The sequence below is a fragment of the Lontra canadensis genome, unplaced genomic scaffold, assembly GCF_010015895.1.
Source record: "Lontra canadensis isolate GAN:19392208 unplaced genomic scaffold, GSC_riverotter_1.0 scaffold9, whole genome shotgun sequence".
In the NCBI taxonomy this organism is placed as follows: Eukaryota; Metazoa; Chordata; class Mammalia; order Carnivora; family Mustelidae; genus Lontra; species Lontra canadensis.
This window is the reverse complement of record NW_022631003.1, coordinates 2,608,604-2,635,337: the sequence shown is the minus strand read 5'-3', so window position 1 is coordinate 2,635,337 and position 26,734 is coordinate 2,608,604. Positions and strand designations below refer to the sequence as shown.

At 34.5% G+C, this 26,734-nt stretch overlaps 1 protein-coding gene across 2 annotated transcripts in view; it reads left to right on the top strand.

The window, feature by feature from the left end:
- PTPRQ (protein tyrosine phosphatase receptor type Q) overlaps nt 1-26,734 on the top strand; it is a 197,368-nt gene that overhangs the window by 39,745 nt on the left and 130,889 nt on the right. For both annotated transcript variants that reach the window (XM_032854693.1, XM_032854692.1), the window contains 5 exons: nt 8,184-8,366; nt 8,722-8,823; nt 12,750-12,870; nt 25,257-25,417; nt 26,155-26,300. In XM_032854693.1, the coding sequence (XP_032710584.1) occupies nt 8,184-8,366; nt 8,722-8,823; nt 12,750-12,870; nt 25,257-25,417; nt 26,155-26,300 (713 nt within the window). The remainder of the gene's footprint in view (nt 1-8,183; nt 8,367-8,721; nt 8,824-12,749; nt 12,871-25,256; nt 25,418-26,154; nt 26,301-26,734) is intronic.

Below are 26,734 nucleotides of genomic sequence, written 5' to 3'. Positions count from 1 at the left end.
TAATGACGTGCTTGCAAATAAGGCAAAAGCAGAGCACACTCATAAGAACAGAGTTCTGTATTCCAATAAGGTATGTGTATAGAGAGGTGCAGAGTGGGAGCATAGGAAGGGAATGCCTGCTTGAGGTTTATGGAGGAGGTAGCATCTGACCTAGATCTTGAAGAGTAGGATAGAATGGATGTTATTGAAGTTGTTGGATAGGCAGGGAGGGGAATATCTTATCTAAAGGAAATCATGGAAGCAAGGAATTATGTTCTTAGGTTTCAGTTTCAGTGCTACAAGAACAAATAGCATAAAGTAGACATTCTGCTTGATGATCTTAGTTTATTGTTATGTTATGTTTATAATCATATATTGGAGCATCACTCTTAAGCCAACTCTATAATTTATGGTAAGAATTAATAACTAAGTATAAAGTTACTGGTTGATTCCTACTTTAAAAAAATTTAAATATTTATTGACTAGCTACTGGCTGAACCATGTGGAATTACCATTCCTATGGGTTATAATGGCCAAATATCAGCAATTTCATATGGTTCAGCCAGGTGCTCTATGTGATGCCCTGTCTCTAACCTTGAGGATCCAGGTATCTAGCAAAGCTAGATACAGAAGCTTTAAACAGAAGTTTCTTCTTGAGACTGTTCACAGATATTAATGAAATGACACAAAAGAGCCCATGGAGAATGGTGCTCTTTAATTGCTGGACTGAGAGAATAATGAACGGAAAGTTTTATAGCATTAAGAGTTATCCCTTAAAATGAAATCTAATTGATGTTAAACTGTATATTGGCATGTTTCATTGCTTTTATAGAAATTGATTTTAAAATCAGTATTTTTTTAAGAAAAATACCTGCTCTTTACCTGACCTAACTTTATTTTACATTGGGTCAAGGTAAGAAATCATTGTATTTTAAACACCTACAAAGTGCCATGCACTATGTCATTGGCTTTCATGAAAATTTCCTTTTTAGTTTTAAAATAGAGCATTAAGATATTATTATCTTCATTGCCTAATTAAAAAGCAGGTCTGAAAAGTTCATCCTTTCAGTAAATACTCAACACATATTTGCAATATGCCAAGGCTACTGAGAATATACTACTATAAAGGAAAGTGAATTTCTACCCTCTAAAGTTAAAATTAATTGGTGGATGTTTAATTGCTTAAGGTCACCCAGCTGGTAAGTGACGAAGCTGGACCTGGAACTCAAATGGATCAGACTGTAAAGCATATTCCCTTTCACAATATAATCTGTTATAGAAGACATCAATAAAGTTGGTAAATTATAGAATATATCTGGGATTCTTTCTGTTCATTTTTGCAGTGATACTTTGCTGCTTGGGTTCTGCACAGCTTGAGGATGGAAAGGAGAACTTTCAAAGTTCCTGTTATATTAAATGATCACCATATTTATGAATACTTATCAAATACTTCACTGCTTAAGTGGTCACAGATCAAGAATACCTTATCTTCATGATTATCTATAGAATAATCTTTTTTTGTTGGATAATTATTACATGCATGCAATCTTTTACTTAGTATTGAATAAGTAAATTTAATTTTCATTTTACTATGTCTTAGATGAGCTTAATTCCAAGGTAAGGATAATAAACCTTAAATGAATATAAGAATTTAATTTGACATGTAATTAAAAATGAGAATATTAGTTTTGAAAGAGATCTTACGAAACACACAGAACTCTTTGTTTTATAGATGAGGAGACCCTGGAAATGCTGTAGCAAAATGACTCAAAAACCAGAGTAGATGAGAAGTAATGTTAGGACTTGGAGGTAAGCCTCCTGAGCTAGTGATAAAAGCAGAGAGAAGAAGGAAACAACTTATTCCTGGGCTCACTAGCTCACCCATTTGTGTGGGTTTGGGTCATTTTGACACTAGACTCCTAAGAAGCAAAACAGACCAAATCATAGGGCATAGTGTTCAGTGTCCATACTTCTAATTCTAACTCTCTGTCCTAAAGTATCTTACTTTCAACATCTTTGCATCCTTCCTTCTAGATGGAAATGGTGGACAATGAAATCTACATTACTGAGTTTTCCCATAATATGTGTACAACTACTGAGCCACCAGCTTTGCTCTTTTTGCAAAAGAGGAAGCTAGAATGTTAAGTAGTCTCAAGATGTCATTTGAAGGAAAATATATTCAAGAACAATGATCTATTCCCAAGCCTTCATATTCTTATTAAATACAATGAATTCATCCTCTACTGTTGTTATAAAAAAAAAAAAAGAGCCTACTTTTCAATATTGTTTCAGGAGAAATTGAGGGATTGGTTAGTGGTGTGTTAATGCTGCTAGCTACAAATTAAGAATAAATTTTTTGTGCACATACTTTATCTTGTTTGGGTAATCAGTTTATTTATGCTTGGGAGTAAAATATTCTGTGTTCAAGCAGAAAAGATTAATATGAGATGGATCTCATGGCTGTGTGTGTGTGTGAAAGAGAAACTGTGTGATTATGTGTGTTTTAAGTATAGAATGTATAGTTTGCAAACAAATAAGATTAATTCATGTTTTCTCATACTTAGGGTTCAGTAATCATATAAGGAACTTTAAGTTCTCATAGAGATTATCTTTTGGTGATCTTTATTTTTCTCTTTCCTTTTTTAAGATCTAACTTTCTTTGTGGTAAGTCTTTAACAAAATACCTTGAATATGTCTGGTGTGGAGTAATAACCACTAGTGGATAGCATCTTAGATATTGACCAGAATTTTGTGTAAGAACCTATAAATTTATTTATGTTTATGAATAGAATTTAAAAAATTTTCTACATGTCATTGTAATTGTGTATGCCAAACAACAATCTTTTGGCATACTCAAAATTACATGTCACTTCCTGTTTTAGGACCATCATGAGCAAACTTTTCTTATTTTTATTTTTTAAATAGATTCAACTTACTTCTGATTATAATAATTTATTTTTTATTCATTAGTTATCTATTTTACACAATACTTTTCCAATTTGACACACTGTGTTAGCTCAGAAAACTCTAAGTCCTTCATTACTCTCCAAAATCAGTAAGCCATGAGGTCTGTCTTCTTCATTTTCCCTGAATCCAACACTGGTTATCCCTAAGGATAAATGAATAAAAATGCAAAGGATATCAGCCTGGGGTCAGAGATGTATATTTATTTTCTGACTACTGGTAGAAGGCAGACAACTCCAGAGGGACGACTTAGCAAGTTCCAATGAGAATTTTTCAAAATCAGAAGTCATACTTAGTTATGAAGTTCAGGCATTGTATTACTAATTCCTTTTATTCTTGCCGTTAAAGAGCTATTCAATTCAATCTTGTTTTGCTTAGCTGTGAATTTCTCTCTTGTTTTTAAATATATTTTATGTCATGTTGGATGTATTTATTCATGGCCTGAACAGGTTTTCATGGATTCATATGTATTGTGGATATAGCAGTAAGACAGAATCCCTACTGTCCTAGTACTTAACATTTTAGATGTTTCACAGAAAATAAATCAGTAAACAAGTAATATATATGACTTCAGTAGTGTTAAATTCTAGTAAGGAAAAAAAAAAAAAAACAGGGAAAGAATAGAGAGTTATTGACTAGTAAACAGACTGTTTGAGGCAGAGGACAATTATATTGGCCCAGAAAGAGTAACAAATGTATAAGAGTAAATTAGATGAGGATAAAAAATAAAAATGCTCCAGAAGGAGGAATAGCAAAAGCCAAATCCTCAAATGGGAAGATACTTGTGTAGTTGAGGAAGAGCAGAGGATTTCTGTCATTTGAGTACTAGGAATTATGGGAAGAGAATTAGCAGATGAGGAGAGACAAGCTGGCAAAGGTAGATTGTGCAGGATTCTTGGTGTCATTCTAAGAGGTTTGGAGTTTAATTTTAATGAGTAGCTATTAAAGAATTATGACAAGAACATGATATGATTTGTAATTTTGGAAGGTCATTACTCACTATATTGGATTTGGGAATGCAGAGAAAAACACGATTACTTACTAGGTATTTCATTTGAATATCTGGGTGAACGATGATACCATTTACTGAGATAGGGAAGTCTGGAGAAGAGGTCAGCTTGGAGGAAATTCAGTTCTGTTTTGAACATGTTTTAAATATCTGATTACATGTTATTAAGGCAATTGGATATGTAACTTTGAAACTCAGGGAGAGGATTCAGGGTTGAATATACAATTTGAAGTCAAGGGATGAGATAAAGTCACCTCAGGGGGCATGTAAATAGAAATGGAAAGAAGCAGACACCTATGTTCTGAGGCAATATCACCTATAGACTTGGGGAAGTTAGAGAGGAGTTAGTCAAGGACTAATCAGAAGTGGGTTGTGGTGAGGTAAGAGGAAAATCAGAAGATTGTATCTTGTAATGGAAGTGAATAAAGATTTTCAAGTAGAAGGAATTTATTTCCTGTGCCAAATACTGCTGCCAGTGAAGTGAGTAAGATGAGGGCATACAACTGAGTGGTTTAGCGTTATGGAGATCACTCGTGACTTCATGACAGCACATTTCACGGAAAAAATGGAGGAAAATGCCTGACTAAAGTAAGACAAAGAAAGATTGAAAAAGTGGAGAAAATGAATAAAGCTGACTTTTGAGCAGTTTTGATATGGCATGGAGGTCAGAATGGAGGAATATTTGAAAGGGAAAAGGGAGTCAAGTGTCTTTTTTCTTTTGCTGTGATATAACATGTGTATGTGTGTTCACAGGGACACAATATAGAAATAATTCAACAAAAAGAAAAATCAATAACACAACAGAGAGGGAATAACTTCAATTCTAAAACCTCTGACCAGATAAGATAGAATGGAATCTAGCACAGAAATGGGGGGCTAGCCAAATTTCCATCGACTGTTGAATGGATAAAGAAGATATATTTTTATACAATGGAATGCTACTCAGCCATCAAAGAGAATGAAACCTTGCCATTTGCAATGACATTGACATAGCTAGAGAGCATTATGTTAAGAGAAATAAGTCAGTCAGAGAAAGACAAATACCAATGCATGCAGAACTTAAGAAACAAAACAGATGAACAGAGGGGACAAAAAAGAGAGGAAAACCAGGAAGCGGACTCTTAACTATAGAGAACAAACTGATGGTTACTGGAGAAGAGGTTAGTGCAGAGATGGGTTAAATAGATGATGGGGATTAAGGAGGGCACATATGATGAGCCCTAGTTGTTGTGTGTAAGTGATGAATAGCTACATTCTACACCTGTAACTAATATTACACTGTATGTTAATAAACTGGAATTTAAATAAAGACTTGAAAGAAGAAATCAAAATAAGTGCTGAGCTGTGTCTTGGAAGGGAATTAGGAGAGAAAGCAGTTAAAGGAAAATCAGTAGAAGGAAGATAATGCCGTTCTCTCCTGAGCGTTTTTATTATCTCAATGAAGTGGGAAGCAAGTTTTTCAGCTTTGAATAAGAAGTGGGGAAGATTTTTGGATGTTTGTGGACAGAGAAGATGGTGAAAACATACTTAACAGAGTTGTAGACAGATCTGACAAGAGTAAATATAGGCCGCTGGGAGGTAGAGATGATTCATTTGAAATTTGAGGTTTAAATTTAAATGAAGCTTGTTAGCCTAGAGTTTTGTTTTCTTTTGATATTTTCAGCTGTTCGTTGCAGATCTGGAATTAGCACTGAGCTCAGTTTAACTGAAATTGGAATTTTGCTGGAAAGCCAGATGGAAACAGAAGGAGCTGATGGAGATTACTAGGGGCTGGCTGTGGAGGTAGGCTCTGGCCTGAGTAGGGAGACGAGGACATAAGGGAGGCGATGAACAGTGAAGTTATGATGAGGGTCGAAGGACTGTTGGATTGTCAGAACAAAGGTCAGTAAGCTAGAAAGGTAGGAGGTGTTGCCAAAGAAAGGAATATTGGCAGTGATGGGTAACGACTAGGTTGTGGTTATAACCACAAAAGCTACTGGTTAAAGTAAGGTGGAAGAAAACTGGAATTATGGAGATCAAGGAATATAGAGTCCGGGGAATTGGGCAGATCATTTGCTTTGACGTTGACCTCTCTTAAGAGTGGTAGAGAGGAAGTCAGTCATCCAAGTGACAAAAATTTTTTTTTCCTTTTTAAGTTTTAATTTTAATTCCAGTTAGTTCACATGCAGTGTTATATTAGTTCCAGGTGTGCAATACGGTGATGCAGCACTTCATGCGCTATCCGGCGCTTGGCACAGGAAATCCCCATCACCTATTTACCCTCTCTCCCCACCCTCTTCCCCTCTTAGGTGATAACATTTTTAAGATGTTTGAAGAAGTTTGGCTTTTAAGGAGGGGTAACGCTAGAGCTCCTCAGGTAGAAGGAAGGAGAAACAATCCGGATATGGCAAAGAGTGATAAATCCAGCTACTGAACTCCCAGGTCCTATGGTTTTAGGGATTGTAGGAAAAAACAACAACAAAAAAAACACAAAAAAACAACAAAAAAAACCAAATGACTGCCTGTTACCCAAGAGCGCTAAGTTGAAGCTGAGTTCTGTCTGAGAGGATCGATATGTTTAGTTGCTTTTAAATAATAGCAACTCCCTCACAGATTCATTTTAACTTAGATTCTGAAGTGAGGTTTTTCAGGTAGCATGGATTTGAGCCATATAGGCTCTTAGGGATAGGCATCATTTTTCTTTCTTTTTATCATCTAGTATGGAATGAGAAAAAAAAAATCTTCTCTGCCCTCTTTTGTGTGATAGTTTTACTTCCCACTCCTTCTTCCCTGAGGGTGGACACACCACACTGCACAAGATCAAACTGAATTCTGTGGCATTCTGCATTCTGCAGAAGAATTCAAGTGGCCCTCTGGAGTTGTCCAGTAGAGTGGTTGAAATTGTGTGCTTTTGGTCTTCCAGCTTCTTATACAAGGATATTCCTTACTCTGCTCTTGGCCCAAGGCTTTCTCTTCTTTATCTGGCATTCCACACAGCTGTTAATGCAAAAACATTGCCAGGATTGGCCAGTCCTCTCTAAGACAAAGCTCGCTTTTGTACCAGCTTCTGTTTCAGGATACCCATTTTAACTTTGTTTTTTGTTTAATTTTTTTTTCTTTTGTTTTTTGTCTACCACAGATTTCTGACTTTCTTGTCCACTCTGCAATTCTTGTAAAGTTTGTTTTAGTTTTTATTTTATTTTATTTATTTATTTGACAGACAGAGATCACAAGTAGGCAGAGAAGCAGGCACAGAAAGAGGGGGGAAGCAGGCTCCCTGCTGAGCAGAGATCCAGCCGCATGTGGGGCCGATCCCAGGACCCTAGAATCATGACCTGAGCCGAAGGCAGTGGCTTAACCCACTGAGCCAGCCAGGCACCCCTGTTTTAATTTTATAAAGAGTTTTAATTGTTTTAATTAAGATAGTCATTCAGTTTTAGGGTACCTGTTTCAATATTTACCAGAGTCAGAATCCCACATGTAGTAATAGTATTTGAATATGTGTAGAGAACCATTTTACAACCATTGGATTCAGTATAAGAAGGCATTAGTAGATACATAAAACTAGTATTTTTTTATTTTTTTTTAAGATTTTATTTATTTATTAGAGAGAGATCACGAGTAGGCAGAGAGGCAGGCACAGAGAGAGAGAGGGAAGCAGGCTTCCCGCTGAACAGAGAGCCTGATGAGGGGCTTAATCCCAGGACCCTGGGATCATGACCTGAGCCGAAGGCAGCGGCTTAACCCACTGAGCTACCCAGGCACCCAAAACTAGTATTTTATTAATGTTATTTTGTATCCTTGGGAGACTGGTTTGCTGCTCAGTCCTACTTTACAATATTGTAACTAGGAGAGGTTCCTTGCCAATACATCTTGTTTTATACCCAAACTAATTATTAATCTTTTATATATTATCATTATTAATGAAAGGCAGAATTGATTTTTAGGTGTTTCTCAAACTTCTTTCTTGCATCTGTGTGTTCTGCAGTGATAGAAAGTTTAATACCATCTCAAGTATTTTAACAAAATATTATAAGAATTATTCTGTAGAATCAGAGGATGAAATTTTCTTTTGAGATATAATTCTTACATAGTTGTAACTGTACAAGTTTTGTATCTCTTATTCCATTTAGGTTGTTCTTATATATACATCCTTGTGCACTTGAGTGAAGACTTCAGCAAAATTTTTTTTTTCCAGAATACATTTTTAGGATGGAATTATTTTACGCATTTATGTTTTTGTTTTTCCCAGTGCCTGACAGTGCACCAGAAAATATTACTTACAAAAATATATCTTCTGGAGAGATTGAGCTGTCATTCCTTCCCCCAAGTAGTCCTAATGGAATCATACAAAAATATACAATTTATCTCAGGAGAAGTAATGGAAATGAGGAAAGAACTATAAATACAACTTCTTTGACACAGAGCATTAAAGGTAAAAATAATATGTAGTGTTGGGCATTTACACTAATATTGATAGTGGGCACAAAATATTGGCTTGCTTTTATATTATAAATGGTAAATATGATTAGTTTTATTCGGGGTAGGACAGTTCTGGCTTTTTAGTTAAATAAACTAAGAGTTTATTATAGTCACATGAAAGAATACTTTTAGTCAGTCCTTTGTCATATTATCCTATATCATTTTGTCTTTGTAATAAGACTTACTATTTGAAAACACTTCATTTTCATTTAGTTTTTACTTTTGGAATATTAGGTCATTTCATAGTTTGCCTCTTGTGTATTACTAAAGGATATTTTGTAAGTCTTATCTATTTACTTTCTTTTTAGGACTGAAGAAATATACCCAGTACAAGATTGAGGTGTCTGCTAGTACACTTAGGGGTGAAGGAGTACGGAGCGAGCCCATAAGTGTACTGACTGAAGAAGATGGTAAATATAGTAGTGGATACATATATTTTGAATCCATCACATTTCAAAAAAAGTGTGTATATAAAATGAAGGTGTAACGTAAAAATTCTACGAGACTTGGGTTATCTGTTGTGTGTCATGCCAGCATTAGAGAGATTTCATTGTCACAGTTAAAGAAGCTAGCAAAGTTAGATTTATGTTAAAAAAAATCAGGTATAAAATACTCTTTTTTTGATTCTGAAGTCATCCTTGCTCTGTAAGAAATCAGCAGTATTTTTTCATGGGAATTTTTAAGCCTAAAATTTTGGTTTGAATGGTTTGAACATCAGCTACTTTATATTATGACTGTTTTTCAACTTTAATGTTCATAAGAATAGACATTTATATCAGTTTTGTAGTAGATTCTGTTATGTCAACCTGCAACCTTTTTTACTATATTAGGATTAGCTTGCTAATGAGTTCAGGCCAGTTTCCAGGTTTCTCTACATAATTTGCCAAGATGCTATTCTTGAATGTTAATAGCCTTCATATTGAATATTTAAACCCGTCTTTTCCTAACCTGAATAAAATCAACTTTACTGCTGAGACCACTTTACACAGGTACCTCACCAAGTTCTAGGCATATATCATGCTAGGAAAATTACTTTTGAGGGATATATTTGGGATTTGGATTTGCATTTTATGTTTTATACATTGTATATATTTGAGACTGTTATTTTTATTTCTGCAAAGGGAAGTCCTGTTGTCATGAGGGATATATCATAAGTGTTTGTAGGATATCTTCCTCCCCACTTTCAAATTTTTCCGTCCTCAAGTTTGGTCGCATTCTGTGGATGTTCAGATTCTAATCATTCACCAAAATATGCATTATATACTTTGAGAAGAAGGAACGATTTTCTCTGCATTGTTCTTATTTTATTAAAAATGACAGTCTTCGGAGCCTTCTTCTCCGTTTCAGATCCTTCCCTATTTTTGCCTCCATCAAATTACTTCATCAAAGCATCCTGGTGGGCCGCTCTGTTTATCCCAGGTTCTAAATACTCTCATGGGTTGGTCTTCCTTTGTCATTGCATCTCCTAACTATGCTAATTTCTCTATCAAAACTCACTTGTTCAAATTTTCATTTTTTCATAGTTGAATTCTTTGTGCTGAAAGAAAGTAAAAATTAATAAATAAATCCTTTCCAAAGGGATGATTGTTAAAGACTGGGGCATGGGTGAGGTTGGCTCTTTTTTCCATCTTAGATAATGCCTACGAAAGATGTACTGAATCATTTATGCAATGCCCCTGTGAACATAGTATCCATTTTTTTTTCTAATTTAATGAAATAGTCCTGATGGTAAGAATTTGAGGTCTATATGAAGAACCTAAACCAGTAGTAAACATATATGCTGAGCTGACAGAGTTTTGTTTTTTACCACTTAAGTCAATAGTTCCAAACTATACGGTGTATCTGAATTACCTGGACTGCTAAACATCATGGTATAAGTCATCATAGTGAATTTACCATCTGAGTCCTTGGCCAAGTCATCAATATATTTGCCAATAAAAAGGGTGAAGAACAGACCCCTTTATTGAAAAAATTTTAGCAAATCAAGAATGGATAAATGACTGAGAAGCTTTGCTTTCTTGGGTATTAGGTGCTCTTTGCCCTCATGAAACTTGTGGTTTAGTGGAAGAGATCTAAATTTGATTTGTGTGTAGATGAATAATCTTTATAGCTTTAGTCACTGGTTTAAATATTCCCCCAAGTAATTCCTAAGGACAAAAGAGGAATTTTAGTTACTCTGAGGTATCAGAGGAAGAATAGCTAAGGAAGGTACACCTAAGCTGTGACCTGAAGGGAAGTGAGTGAAGAGGGAGGATGAGAGATAGGAAAGACCACAGCAGCTAGAGGGAAGAGGAATCTTATGCATGCCATTCTCACCTATTCTCATATGCTCTGTCATGATGAACTGGAGAGATTGCAAAAGATATTGTATGTGTGGGCACCTGGTTGGCTCAGTGGGTTAAAGCCTCTGCCTTCCGATCAGGTCATGATCCCAGGGTCCTGGCATTGAGCCCCACATCGGGCTCTCTGCTCATCTCCCCACATCAGGGAGCCTGCTTCCTCTTCTCTCTCTCTCTCTCTCTGCCTGCCTCTCTGCCTACTTGTGATCTCTGTCTGTCAAATAAATAAATTTTAAAAATCTTAAAAAAAAAGATATTGCATGTATGTATTCTAATTTCCTTCTTTCTTTCTTTAAAGTAAATTTAATTTTTTAACATTTATTTTATGACTGAGTTTGTACCTCTTAATCCCCCTCATCAATTTCGTTTTTTTTAAACTGTACTTCAGAATACAAATGCCAAAATGATGTACATATTTTGTTTAGCTAGACTGGTAATTGTATTTAGTTAGCAACAAAAAGTTTGACATGAAAAAGGAAAACACCCAAGAATATCCTGAAATTAAAAATAAAACACTCAGAATTATCTGATATTTGACATAAAAGCCTGAAAGCATATTATAGAATAGAAATGTTTAGTTACAACATATTATGTTCAAAATCAGTACTATTTTTGATGGAAACCCTTTTTTTCCAATAATAAACAAAAGTTAAGTTTGCAAAGATGTTAGTAAAAATATCATAGGCTTTTGTTTTGACAAATGACAGAGTTCTCAGAAGTAATTCATATCTTGGGAAACAGACATTTCCATGTGATATATGGATTCTTGTGATAATCAATATTTGATAGCATTTTTATTGTAGTGCTTGTGAGAATACCAAATGAAAATACGAATACAGCTGTCATCATTATTCTTTAGAATTCATCTCATAAAACTTTTCTCTGCTCAATAATTTTTTTGTTGTTGGAAAGTTGTTGTTACCAAAATAATTAAAACGCACATATGCACATACAAGCATATGTACACCCACAACTCTAGCTGAGATTATTCAGAAAATCAAAAATTAAAATAATTCAAGTAGCGTTTTCTCCAAATTATTACAAAAAGTGATGTGCATGTGTGCTAATATATATATTAGGATTGTTCAAAGATCTGAACAAATTCTTAAAACTTCTATTAGCTACCTATGAGTTCACTTTCCATATATAACTATAACAATGATAAAAAGTTTTAATGATATATACCCTTCTGTATGCAAAAAGTTGTATATTAATCTTCTAAGACAGTAAGTACTGTGGTGCTATACAGTAGCTGAGAGATGCCATTCTAAATGTTTTATCTAAATGTGAAAGTAAACTTGGTTAAGAAGGTTGCTAGTAATTTTTTAGTGATTGTACAGTGCAGAATGGCTAGGGTATTTGAATCCTTATGCTGTCACAGCAGAATTAGAAGCAGACCCTAACCTGTCCATGTTCTTGTTTATGTGCCACACTGGTTTTCTTTGTCACCATTCAATTTTGAAGACTCAGTGAACAGATTTTGATACTATTTTACAGTTTAAAGCAAGTGAAATTGAAGAATGTAGTTTTTATTCATGAGGTCAGTCATTTTAACTGCTCTCCCCGTGTTATGCTTATCACTTTACCACTTCTTGAATGTGTGATTTTTTTCCCATCTCTTTTTATTGTTTGAGGAGCATTTTTACTACATACTATATTTATTCACCCCAGTAGTTTTATTTTTACTAGAGGATGATAATTTACCAAGATGTACTTGAACAGTAGGTGAATCACTGTGACATACTCCTTGTTCTTTTTTCTCATGAAATATTTTTTTCCATTGAATCACAGAAACAGATGTTCTAACGCCACCATGCAAAATCTCTTTTTATCATCTCATTTTGAAAGTAAACAATTAGTCTCCCATGCTCATGGAGAAAGGCACTGTACCTGATTCGTTTACCAGGAAGTTTGCAGTGAAAACTTTGGGTGTTTCCATTTTAGTGTTCTCTTATATATGTTTAATAAAATGTATTATCCTTACCCTAACTTTTCAGCTCCTGATTCTCCCCCCCAAGACTTCTCTGTAAAACAGTTGTCTGGTATCACCGCGAGGTTGTCATGGCAACCACCCCTGGAGCCAAATGGAATTATCCTCTATTACACAGTTTATGTCTGGTAAGAAACTTTTTTCTTTTTTGGAAATAGTTCTGAGAACAAGTATTAATCTGTAACATAATAGGAATGTAGTTTTTTTATTTTAGAATGTGATGCTACATTAAGAACCTGATTGTTAATAAGCTAGTTAATATGTTTTTTTAAAGAAACAAGTCTTTCCCATACTATGCAAAAGGTCCAACCATAGTCAAACAATATAATTTTTGTACCTTAAAAAGTATATATCATGCATAATTTCTTCTCTTAAAAGCCATTGACTAATCAACTTATGTGTACAAGCATATAATTTTAAACTCAGAGTTTTACACAAATATTCTGTGTATCACTGTCTTGTTAAGTTTCTTTGAGCAGAATAATTTTAACTAAAATTTAACTGAAAGATATTTCTTCATAAATCTGTTATTTACAGCCAATTTTCCAAAGAAATTGAAGCAGTGTATCTATTTTATTTTTCTGATCACCTTTACCCTGATTACCTATTCATGTGTCAGTTGTGTAAATGATTAAATACTATGGCTCAATTCACATCAGTTAACAACATGGGTCTACTGCTTCATGAAAACCCAGTAAATAAAAATCCTCACTTTGAGCTAACGCAAATCCAGTGAAAAGATTCACCAGGTAATATTTCCTCATGGATTTTAAATATTTCAACTCAGAAAATACAATTTATATAATACTTTACAGAACATAGGCATTTCTTACCTTTATATTCCTGACTTGAAGGTCCAACACTGAGAGGCTATGATGTTTTAAAGAAGTCTACTCTTCTCTTTCCTAAATTAAGACTTTTCTTTCCCTAATATCTCTTTAAACCCTTTGCATACCACTCTTTAGGGCTACACTTCCTGATTTTTTTCATTGCCTGATTCCTAGTCATTTTGCCTAGTCATGAAAAAAATGAGGGTGACATGAGAAATATCAGTAGGAAAAGAAGCAATGAGAAGAAGGTAACCATTCTCTTCTGTGGCCCAGTTCATTCATTATCAATTTTTCATTACTTCATTCAATAAAACTGATAAAGTGCCTGTATACCAGTGAAGGAGACATACATATGCCTCCTGCCATCAAGGAGCTTACATTCTTAAAGTGGACTAATATCCCAGAAACAAACAAATGAAGGAAAGTCAGGGGAAAGAGAACTATTTTTGATGGGATGTTTAAGGAAATCATTTCCAGAGTTCACAGTCTGGACGACAAGCTTTTTATCAAATGAAGATCTACAAGGTGGAATTTATCAAGAAGAGAGAACATCAGCTGTATAGGCTCTGTGAAGAAACATAATTTGTTATTTTGAAGACCAGAGATGTCAGTGTTGTTTGGGGGGTTAGAGAGACAAGGGTTATACTGAGAGGTTGGAGGCAGCGAAAGGTCAGGAGCTAAGCCACAAAAAGGATTTGATTTCTTTAATTTTAACTATAATGAGAATTATTGGATAATTTTAAGCATTTTGGATACTTTATGGAGAAAGAATTGTAGAATTGTAGATAGCAAAACTGTTAGCAGGGATAGTAGCTAGGAGACTATTTTAGTGATCTGGGTAATAGATGTTACTGGCAATGGACAGAAGTGGGCAGCTTTTTTCTACATTTAAGAAGGAAAGTTAACAGGACTTGGAGATACATTGGATGTGTGGATAAAAAAAAGAGATGAATCAATGATGACTTTTAGACTTCTGAATCAAGAATGATGACTTTGAGATTTTTGACACCAGTTTATTGAGTTAGAAAAAATGGAAGTAAAATAAGTTAATAAAAGTGAGAATCACTTTAAGATTTTACAACTGGGGTTTCTGGCCCATGCTGTAGGGACAATCTCATCCCTCTATATAGTGATCATGCTATGTAAATTCAACTTCCCAGTGGTGCATTCTCTCTCCTCTTTTGAGGTGTATCTCTTTTCTTTCTCACTTAGTAAGATGGATTCTAGGTGCAAGGGAAGCCCACTGAAAGTGGGGTCAGGGAATCTCAAGTCTGTGGATATTACGGCTCATCTTACCTGGTTTTTTGGGAATTGTGTTGTTGCTCACCTGTAGTCATAGCTTCTAGTTTCAAGGTTCTGATTTTCTGTTTTGTCCTTGATCCAACCTCAGGCTTATTCTAGTGCCCTAGCTCTCTTAGCATTCTTGTCTTAACCTTCAGGTAGCCAGATGCTGTCACTAATTTGCAGTGGGCAGGATTGCAGAGGTGACTTCCACATCCTTCCGTAGCTCCAGATGATCTACTAGAGGGGCTTTTAGATCTTGTGAATATGGTGGCATACTGAAGACAGAGATTTCGTAAAAGGCTTGTTATTTTTCTCTCCATCCTGAGAAGGCACAAGCCCTTCTTACTGTCATTCAGAGTTATTCACAGAGACACTGAGTCAGAGAAGCTGCTCCTAGGATCAGCTGAGAGTTTAAGATGGCAGAATTAGGGTGGTCAATACATGGGGCATCACCCAAGAGAATCACCTCTCTCCTTTGTTATAGAGGGAGCCAGAGAACTTCTTTTAAGACATTGAAATATATCCCCAGCTGTAGGATAACTCCAAAAGAAATACTTGAGCACACCCTGAATCACAGAAAATTCATCAAAACCATCAAATAGTCAAAAAAGCAAAGCATCAACTAGCCAACAATATTAAGACTCTTGTAGGGAAAGAAATCCTTGAGTCAGGGCTGCTGCATCATTTGTCAAGAATAGGCTACTGACATGTATTTTACTGTTGACTGCCTGTCTGAGTCTAGAATGTTACTGAAAATTTTATATGTATATTTTACTGAGCAGGCAATAATTCAGCCTCTCCATTCAGAGAGTTCCACTTCAGTAAATAAGACACTTGGAAGTCAAAGTAGCCATGAGAATCATGCTGACTTCACTGGTTTCATAATCCAGGGGCAGGGTTCAACTGCAGCTGCCCCACAGCCTGTTTGGAGTAAGGTGTCCTTGTGAAAAATGAACTTGGAGTCCAGTTGTGGGAATGTGGCCACTTTGTCCTGACTCGTTCAGTTAAAAAGCCATTCCATGACCTTCCAAGTGCCTGAGTGTGTGTGTAACTTATTGGACAGCCAAGCCTGATAAAGTTGTTGGAATGAATATGTGAATCTTTCTTTTTAAGTATTAAAATAAATGTTCTTTAAAGGTACATAAATTTATTAAAACTTTAAAGTTATTTCACAACTTATTGAGATTAAAAAATAAACTCTTACTATATTAACTCTAACAACATAGACCTCCCAGGAATTAGATTTGAAAGGATATAGAAAGAACTCCTTATAAAAGGTTTTAATATTACATTTTTTTTTGTTAAACTGGGACTTGGAACACTTTTGGAGACATGGGGTTGAATTCTGGCACTGCCTTTCAATTATCTGTGTGGTTCTCTTAAAATACTGGATAAATGGTGGTATTGTTATTAACAGTGTTCCTGTTTCAGGGGTTCACATTTCTTTCATACTTCTCAGTTTCCATTATTTTGGTTGTTCCAGTGATTACCAAATTCTTTTAAAAACAACATATTTGGATATTTCTTATTTTCAGTATATCTACAAAATCCAGGCTGCCAATTTTATTCATTATAATGGGTGACTTCTCTCTTTGTCATGACTATTTCTCTACAAAAAGAGGGTTAATGTGCAGACATTTTATAACCACTACTATGTGAGTCACATTTGATTTTTAGATGGTGTGCACAGAAATCTGCTTTAACTAATTGCATTTTTAAATGATGTTTCTTTTTAAACTTTGTTTTGTGTAATAGCTTTTATCAATTTATCAAGATGGTGAAGTAGCATTTTTCCCTCAGTTGTAGTGATGTTATGTTTCTATGTGTCTAAATGATAAACAATCTTTGCATTGCAAGGGCAACCACCATTAAATGAACGAATTCCTATTGAAGCAGTTGCTTTTTTAAATACACTTTGGATTGAGGTATAATATTGTAGTAAACTGATAAACAAAGCTCATTTATTTACTTTATATAGATCTTCCTTAATTTGCAATAAGTTTACATCCTGATAAACACCTAAGTTGAAAGTATCATTAAGTCAAAAGTGGATTTAATATACTTAACCTTCAGAATATCACAGCTTAGCCCAGCTTACCGAAATGTGTTTAGAACACCTATATTAGCCTAGAGTTGGGCAAAATCATCTAACACAGACCTCCTCTACAATAAAGTGTTGAACACATCATGTAATTTATTGAGTATTTTACTGAAACAGAATGGTCATATGGGTACAGTATCCTTGTAGGTATATTGGTTGTTGATCCTCATGATTGTATGGCTGACTGGGAGCTGTGGCTTGCTGCCTCTCCCAGCATCACAAGAGAGGACTCTACTACATATGGCTAGCCTCGGAAAAGGTCAAAATTTAAAATTCCAAGTACACTTTCTACTGAATGTGTGTTGCTCCTCACATCATTGTGAAATGGAAAAATCCTTTATAATAACCATTGTAAGTTGGGAACCACCTGTAGTTGAACTCAACTTAGATTTGTTTAGCAATTTTGCTTCTATATTTTTAGTAAAACTTAACAGTAGTTTCCTTTTTTGTTGTTGTTTATCAAACTTCCAGGTGAATTCCATATAAGGTATAGCTAAAAGATTGGAGTGAAAGTAAAGTTGAAAATTCTAGCTTCTGTACAAATTTTGGCTTTTAAATGTTTCTCATTTTCTTAGTAGTAATTTTGAATCAGTCAGTCTGACAAATGTTTATTAAACTCTGTGGGGAGATAAAAATATAGAGAGAATTTAAAAATGATTGTAGGCTAATTGGAGATAAAATATCTGTGTGAAATAATTCTAAAAATATTTGCTAAGTAGTATATTAGGAAGTCAGCTTTTTAAAAAATGTCCATTGTCAAATAATTTCTCCCATAACATAAAAGTTTAACTTTGGAAATGGCCTTGTATATGTTAAAAGTATACTTAGTTCTGTTGCTTCCAGTTTTCTACAATATTTCCCCCTTAGTAAAACTACCTGTTTGAGCATACAATATAGATCAATAATCAGAAAGGGAAGGTTGTAAAGTTAGATTGATAAATCAGTATAACACCTCAGTGGAAACAGTCCAGTAGTCTCCCCTTAACTGTGGTTTTGGTTTCTGCAATATCACCTACCCACAGTCAATGCAGCCCCAAAGCAGATGATCCTCCTGATAAATTATCAGGTCAGTAAGAGCCTAATGCTGCCTCACCATGCCTGCGCCATTCAGCTCACTTCATTTCATCACGTAGACATTTTATCATCTTACATCATCACAAGAACAAGGCTGAGTACAGTACAATAAGATGTTTAAGAGAGAGAGAGGCCATGTTCATGTAATTTTATTATGGTATCATTATAATCATTCTGTTGAATTATTAGCTACTGTTGTTAATCTCTTACTGTGCCTAACTTATAAATTAAAATTCATCATAGATATGTATGTATAGAAAGAATATACATAGGGTTCAGTGTTACCTGTGGTTTCAGGCAGAAATCCACTGAGGGTCTTGGAATGTATCCTCTGTGGATTAAGGACAATGAATATGAAGCCTTGGAGGCATGGGAGTGAACCGTGCCAGGATGTTGATAAGTAGCATTATAGAGATAGAATATTGGGGTCACATTAGGCTGGGAGAGATACGAACACATGTAGAGAAAGTGGTTCAATACAAGTATGCCCTTGAATTGTTTAACTTGAGGTTTCTAGGGGGATATTAAAAACTCCCATGTCAGTTCTATCTTGTTAGTCGTTTTTCTGACTGACCTAGATGAAGGTGGGTGTCAAGTCACAGACAGGCTCCTTGTGGGCCACCTGTGCTTTGCTGGACCTGTGAACCGTTAATCAATTTTGATTAGAATTCTGTCAGCATTTTACAATGAACAGATCTCTAGTAAAACTTCAGGTTCCTTTGTTTCTTGCAGAAATTGGGAAGTTTGCCATATTCCCTTTGATAAAAAATCAGCTGGAGTTAAATAGAAGCGGTTTTTAGATGGGGCGTTTGCTTGACAATTTACCACAGTTCCCACCACACCCTGTTTCAAATCCAGTCTTCTTATTTATTTTGCTTGGGTGGATCTTGAATCTTTACACCCTCAATTTGGGGGTCTTTAAATCACATTTGTGATATGTACACAGCTGGGAGAGATTGGTATTTCCTTGTGTTACAGACTTAGGGAACAAAACATCTTGGAAAGCTAGGCAAAAAGGCCCAAGAGGGATAGTGTAGTAGTTAATATTTTGGGACAAATGTGTTTGTTTCCTTACCTATATTTCCTTATTTATTTCTCATAAAAATATCATAAAGAGAATGTTATTCCCATTTTGTAGGTGTGGAAACTGAGTTCTGAGATTAAGGAGTTATTTGAGTTTACAGAGCTAGAAGATAACAGTAAGAATTCATACCTAGATCTGTCTTAGTTCTAAATCATACATTTCTCAAATCACTAGGAATAAGTGTTATAACTGGCATCTGTTCTAAATACTCAGCAGTATACCTGCAGAATTAAGGAAGTCTTAGTTTGATAAAAGTATTTGTGAGAAACACTTACAGGGTTATAATAAATTAAGCTTGTTGCATCAACATATATGGGCTATTTGTATAAAAAAATCACTGGTTTGTTATTGGTCTGCATTAATTGATGGACTATATTCATTGTGAGAGAATAAGTACACTGTTTCATGTGCAAACCATTTGGATTGCTGGTCTCTGTCTACAGTATGTAGACAAAATAGAGCTTGTTCAGGGAGGAAGGGATGCAGATGGTGAAAATACTCAGGATCAAGGCATGTGAGAAACTGCTGGGAGAAAGGAAGAGGTTTCAGTCAAGACTTTTAGTTTCAAGTGCCTGGACCCAACTTAAATAAGCTTAAGCAAAAATTGGAACTTATTGACACATGGCTGAAAATCCAGGATATGCTAATTGGATGTGGGGTCTCAAATAATTTCATTAGATGTGGTTAGCAGTAAGAAACTTGTGGGGATAACAGCAAAGCAACCCTATATCTTGAATATAATGGTTCAGGAGGAAAGCAGGAGATGATGAAGCTAGAGAGGTGGGCAGCCCAGACACATGGATTTTTGAGGCTTGAATAAGGGTTTACATATATTTCTATCTGCCCATCTATCAGAAGAATATGAATCTCAATATTGTATGGGATTTTAAATTTTTATTTTAGCCATGTACCCAAAGATCACACTGCTAGAGAAAATACTCCACAAGGACTTTCTAGTCCTTTTTTAATAAAATCCAAACTTCTCATTCTGGCCTAAGGGATATCCACTCTCAGGGAATGAAATCTTTCTCCTTCAGCCGAAGCACAATCCCTCCTCCTATCTTCCAGTCCTTAATTCCGTGTGTCTGCTCCAAGATCATAGTTTATAAATGGTTCCCTATCTTCAACCTCATTCTCTTTTTCTTTTAATCTTATAAGTGTGTCTTTTCTGCAAAGGCAAACAAACAAGACAAAACCAAACCAAATCAACCAACTAACCAAATGATGACAGTAAGAATAATAGCAACGACAAATAAATAACCTGCTTTCACTCAGACTCTCTCTGAAACACTATTAAGACCTTTAGGATCATAGAATATGCACCTATTTTTGTCTTAATTAGTTTGGGGTTGTTTAATACATAATTGTGAGTCTATACGAACTCAGCTATGCAGGTAATTGTTCTAGACTAAAGCGCAACATAGTCAAGCAGTTTCCTTATACTGGGAAAATTTGTGAAAATCACCTGTTCATAGAGGAAGAGAATATTTGACAGAGTCATGTATGTGGATGTTTAAATTATTATTGGAAATGTTATTTACTGAGTGAAATGGTTAATATATAATAGCAGATTATAGCTTTGAAAATGTAGGAATGGGCAAGGATGGATGTGTCATTAGATTAGATTACCCACAAGGAACAAAATGCCAAATGATGAAAGTTAGAATTAAGACCACAACTTTTCAAGGATCTCAGACCTTGTGTGGAAAACCATTCACGTCCATGCTTAGGGAAGTGGAATTTGTCTGTCTTCCCAGACGGTTTTGGTACTCAGCATTCCTCCACTGGTGATTCTTGCTTACCATGATCTTGATGTGGTAAAAGATGAGCAAAGAAAGTACTAAACCAGACTAAAAGAATTGCTTGTATACCCTAGAATTTCCTTTATGCCCTAGAAGTCAAAATGTGCTCAGTTTTTTTTGAAAAAAAAAAAATCATAACTTAATGAGGAAATAACTTTGTTTTAAGGATTACATTAATCCCATCCCAAGACATTTCTTGGTAACATTGGTGTTATGAATGAGATAGACAGAAAAATCGCATCTTATATTTATTCAGCATGGTTTCAAGGTCATTCAAGTGATTTTGATGTCTCAAATTCAAGAAAGCTTTTAAAATGTTCTAATAAGTTTCCAGAATTAAATCTGTAAAATAAAGGCACTGAGTACTCCCCTCAAGTTTTTCTCAATTTGAAAATTTACACTGACTAGGGAGGTTTGCCTGCTGTTGAAAGTTATCTATTTCAGAGATTAAGTATTGTTGACATTTATATTCCTTCCTTTTCTACACAGTTTATACTTTTGGATATGTAAGACTTAAACCTGTTTTGTCAGAGAGGCCTCTATTCTTTCTCTCCCCACCCCTCTTCTACTCACAAACCTTACAAACTAAATTTCTAGTCAACAGTTTCCTGCATCTTTGGGAGTTATGCTTTATTCTCCTTTTCTAAATGTTACCAATAGATAAATTTTACAAATTTAACTTTTTTTCACTGATTTAATTTTTTTGCTCATCAACTTTTCTTTGCTGTTAGCCACTGGTGGGTGGGATGGGGGAGGTGTTATACTTAAAGGGATCCCATTGTTATTAATGAATTGTTTTATAGTTATTTACTGTTCTGTCTATTTTGAGAACAGGGGCTACATCTTACTCATATCTATTTTTAACATAGTTCCTAAATAAAGTAGATGTTCAATAAATTTTGTCAAATGTTGATTGCATGCATATCATTTCTAAATTCAGAGGGCCTGGGGAAGTATCTATCCTTTGTTTGGAGTACTAATTGGAAGACTTTCTAATTCTAATATATAGGCTATATATATATATTCTAATATAATATACAGATTAATAATTAGTCTTTCTATTCTATATACTCTCTCTATATAGAATATATTCTATATATTCTAATATGTCTATATGTTCTACATAGATGTATTAGACTATTCTATAGTCTAATATAATATATAGACTAATAATTAGTCTTTCTAATTCTAATATATATTGTTTTCCATTTAAACCATTACAATAAAATATAGAAAAGGAAAAGTGTACATTATGCAAAAAAGAAGAAAGGACCACATATGACCAATATACATATGAAAAGATATTCTAGCTCACAAATGGTTAGGGATGTACAGATTAAATAGTTTTTTTTTTTTTTTTTGGTCAAGCTTGTAGTAAGTAAAAAGATTAATATCCAAACTACTGATAAGAGTTTGCCAAAAGGTGTGCTCTCACACATTGTAGTTGTGGCTCTAAATTATAATCATTTGTAATTTGGGACAGAAACAATTTTGGAACAGTAATCATTAAAAAAAAAATCAAACCATTTGAATCAATGATTACCTACTGGGAATTTAACCTACAGAAATTCAAGTGCCATTATGAAAAGGCATTTGTGTAAGAATGATTGCTGTATCATGATTAGTAACTAAAAGAGAGAGAGAAAGAGAGAGAAAGCAACATAAATGTTAGTTTTACAGAAGAATGGCTGAATAACTATGATACATCCAAATTAGGGAACTACAAAAAAATAATGATATAGATCATTGTTATTGTTAATCACATAAATCATGATAAGCCAAAACCAATCAAGATATAGAAGAACACATACTTTTATAAGTGGAAATAAAAAACTCTAATGGAACACCTAACGTATCTGTTATAATATTTTCAAACTAATAAGAACAAAACGGAGGTCTTTAAACCAAGCCAGTTAAAAACCAAAAGATGATGGCAGTGTCCAGCCAGGGTTTCTCATGCACGGGACGGAGTGACCCATCTGAGCTGCAGGACAGCTCAGAAATTCCTCTTTGGAGGGCAGAGAGCTCAGGCATCATCCCAGAGGTTCATGGGTCTTTCCTCCAATCTGGCAACTGCATTAGAGCAAGGAGGATGGAGTCAGTTCCTTGGAGACAGAGCACTTCCCTCATATTTACTTCCACATTCTCAGTTATAGAGCAAACTCTTTATCTGTGTTCTGAATTTGGATCAGAATTTGGAATTTCAATTGAGTTTACTTGTGCTCAGATTTTTTTTTTACCTTAGTCATTAAAATATCAGCAACAATCCTAAATTCCAAAAGAAAAACAAACAAGCCTGAAACAGCAAGATGTATCAGTATCTGAAAAATGTTGTTAGTACTATTTTGTCTCAGGGTAACCCAGAACAGATGTAGAAACTATGTTGGTATATGCTGAGGTGGATTATTGGTTTTGTTATTCAGATAATTCATAAAGACTATCTTCTTACTGAAATATCTGGATATATGAGACAAAATTTACTCTGACCTGCCTTTTCCAGGTAATTGCCTCCACTCTACATTATTTATGGAACATAATCAGGGTTTTTCTTATTGTAGGCATAGTCATCTGCAGTATTTTGTTGTGAAGATCAGGGCAAGAGGGTAGTGACGCAAGGCAGAGGATAGCATTGAAAAATATGCTTGAAAAGGAATTTTAAAAATAGATAAAGTGCAATTAGATTTACTTTAGCTAATTCCATAGCTTTGGAGATCTGAATTGGATTAACCATACTGCAGTGTCTAATGACCTGTGACCAATGACAGGAGTATGGAATTGGGTAGAGTTTCTGTGACAAGGCATTTCTCCGAGACTAACAGCCACAGCATTAAGTTCTAAGAGCCCCCTCCTGGGTCTCAGTGAAGTCCCGACTGTCTCTGAGAGAGACTGTCTGATGGAACTGTTTCAAATTGCTGAACAGCCTTGCTAATCCTGCCCGTCTCCAATCACATACTCTGAATCCATATTTTTCTCACTATGGTAAGCTTTCCAACTACTTTTCAGATAACCACACTTAATATTTGGAGTGGATTGACACTTTTGTAATAGTAAAACCATGCCTGAAATGTCTGTCTTTGTGGATACCCTTCATTATTTTAATGGCAAAGAGAGAGCATTTTTACTCAGAGGAAATATCCATTTACTTCTTGGGTGCTTTGTGATACTTCAGAGGAAAAAGGAGATTACATGAAAGATATATACTTTTTCTGTGATGTTGATCATGTTGCCTTACTTACATTCTTTCATAATTAATTTTCTTGCTTTTTAAAATCTAAATTTTTTTAAAAAGATTATTTATTTGAGAGACAAAGGTGGGGGGAAGGACAGAGGGAGAGGAGAATCTTCAAGAAGACTCCCCACTGAGCACAGAGCCTGATGTGGGGCTCGATCCCAGGACCCTGAGATAATGACCTGAGTCAAAATAAAGAGCCAGATGCTAACTGACTGAGCCACCCAGAGCCCTTAAACTTCTTTTTAAATGCTGTTTTCAGCACCCCTCTATATACATTTTCATTCTTTAATTTAGATTCTAATCGATAGTTAATTCAAAACTATAGAAACTCTATGAGCATGAAATAAGATAATTGTAGTATTATATTACTTAGCAACATTTTGTTCTTTAGACTTTCTTTTCCCTCTTGTGATTTCAGTACTTTCTTGGAGAGTTTTTAATCAACATTTATTTGTGTTTCCTTTTGTGGAGTGACATTTTAAATACTTCTAAGATTTTAATTTGATGAAAGAATGAGCTCTACCTTTTTCTTTTTTGTATGTTATGCATACATTCTTTTTAGTATGTTTCCAGTTAGTATATAATTTATTATTGGAAATTAATAATTAAAGGTTAATTAATATAATGAATAAATGAAGGGTAACCCATAAGCTTGCTATTTTAGTTGATACTACCATTCAAATATTTACTATTTTTTTGAATTGGTCTAAGGTAAATATTACTTTTGTACAATACATATGAAAAGTGAATTTGACAAATAAAGAGTATAAATAAGATATTGTCAACACTTAAAAAGAACAAATATTTGAACAATTAAAACATGGGTATGAAAAGGAGTAGTGTAATTATTTGGACTACATAGTATTCCTAGAGATCTATTGAAATCAGCCAAGCAAATTCATGTATGAATATCTTATTAACACTTGATTAAATTACTGAGTATACTTGAAAACAAAAGAAATTTATTTATTGAATTATTCTGAATTTTACTCTTCAGCTTTTCAGAATAAGTGGCATTTTTATCCTGTTTAAATGTGCTTGTGCTCAAAATGTATGTGTAATGTTTAATAGTCAATTATACAGATAATTTCTTTTTTTTTCTCCCAGGGATAGATCATCATTTAAAGCTATTAATGTAACTGAAACATCATTAGAGTTCTCAGATTTGGACTATGATATTGAATATAGTGCTTATGTAACAGCTAGCACCAGGTTTGGTGATGGGAAAATGAGAAGCAGTATCATTAACTTTCGAACACCTGAGGGAGGTGAGTTCTTTTGGATGTAGGCCAAGTAAAAGAATATCCTACTTAGAAAAAACAAGCAGTAAATATCAAAATGTATTATTAAACCCAACATCTGTCATCATTTTGGAGGCAAAATTGCTTTTTTGGTCATTTCCCAGCTCTGTGATGTTGGGAAAATTAATCTCTCTGTGCCTCAGTTTCTTATCTTTAATTCCATATTAATTCCATATTAATGGAAACAATGTATACCTAATTTACAGGCTTCTTATGAGGCTTAATTGAGTTTATATTTGCAAATGCACCCAGTACAGAACTTGACACTTAGTAAGCATTTTACATATTTGTTAAATGAAACACACTAAAATGCATGAAGTCAGCTTTTTACCTTTGTTCTCTATTACTTGGTTTCAAGATTCTAAGTTAAATTAGAATTTCATATTATGTGCTTTATATTGTAGACTTGTTATGATGTTGTTTTCAAATACAGGGCAATAGGCATGTTTTAGAGCTGAGATAGTGTTTTATGAGTAAAAAAATCTAATAGTCCTCTGCTTGGGTATTGCCAAGATATAGTGTGAGAGGGATGACCCAACCAGCCTATGGATTTCAATTTCATTTCTGACTTCTAATTAGGAATTATTCCTAATTTAATTTTTTTTATGAAAAACGATGGTCATTACTTATCAAAGACAGGTATTTAGATTTCAAACATTATTTGGAACCACAAGTACAGTCTTCTGTTCAAATTTTTTTTGTAGCACCAAGTGATCCTCCCAAAGATGTTCATTATGTAAATCTCAGTTCTTCATCAATAATGCTCTTTTGGATGCCTCCTTCAAAACCTAATGGGATTATACAATATTATTCAGTTTATTACAGAAATACGACAGGTACTTTTGTGCAGGTAAGACCTGAGTTTTCTCCTAGTTCTTTATTTATATCCTTCAGTTTTATTGATAAAGACTTGGCATGGTAGAAAAATCATTTTTCTTACACTGATAATTATGCATAGACATTTTGTAAAACTCCCACTGACGTTAAGAAAATGTGGTGGAAAAATGTCAGATACATTTTAATCTAGCTATGCATGCTCACACATTTCAAATGTATTGCTAACAATGAAGTGACCACCTATTTAAAATTCTGTGTATAAATACGGCCCTTAATTCTACTTCTCCAAGAAGTGTTCTCTAAAGAGTTGATGGTTTAATTTACCCTCAGTTATTTCTTAGCTAAATTTTTCCCTTTTGTTTGTGTACAGTACAATTTTGGATATGTTTGGGTATTTTTCCTCAGTTTTGAAAATTTTCAACTGTTAGCAGGAAGGGTTGTTGTTGT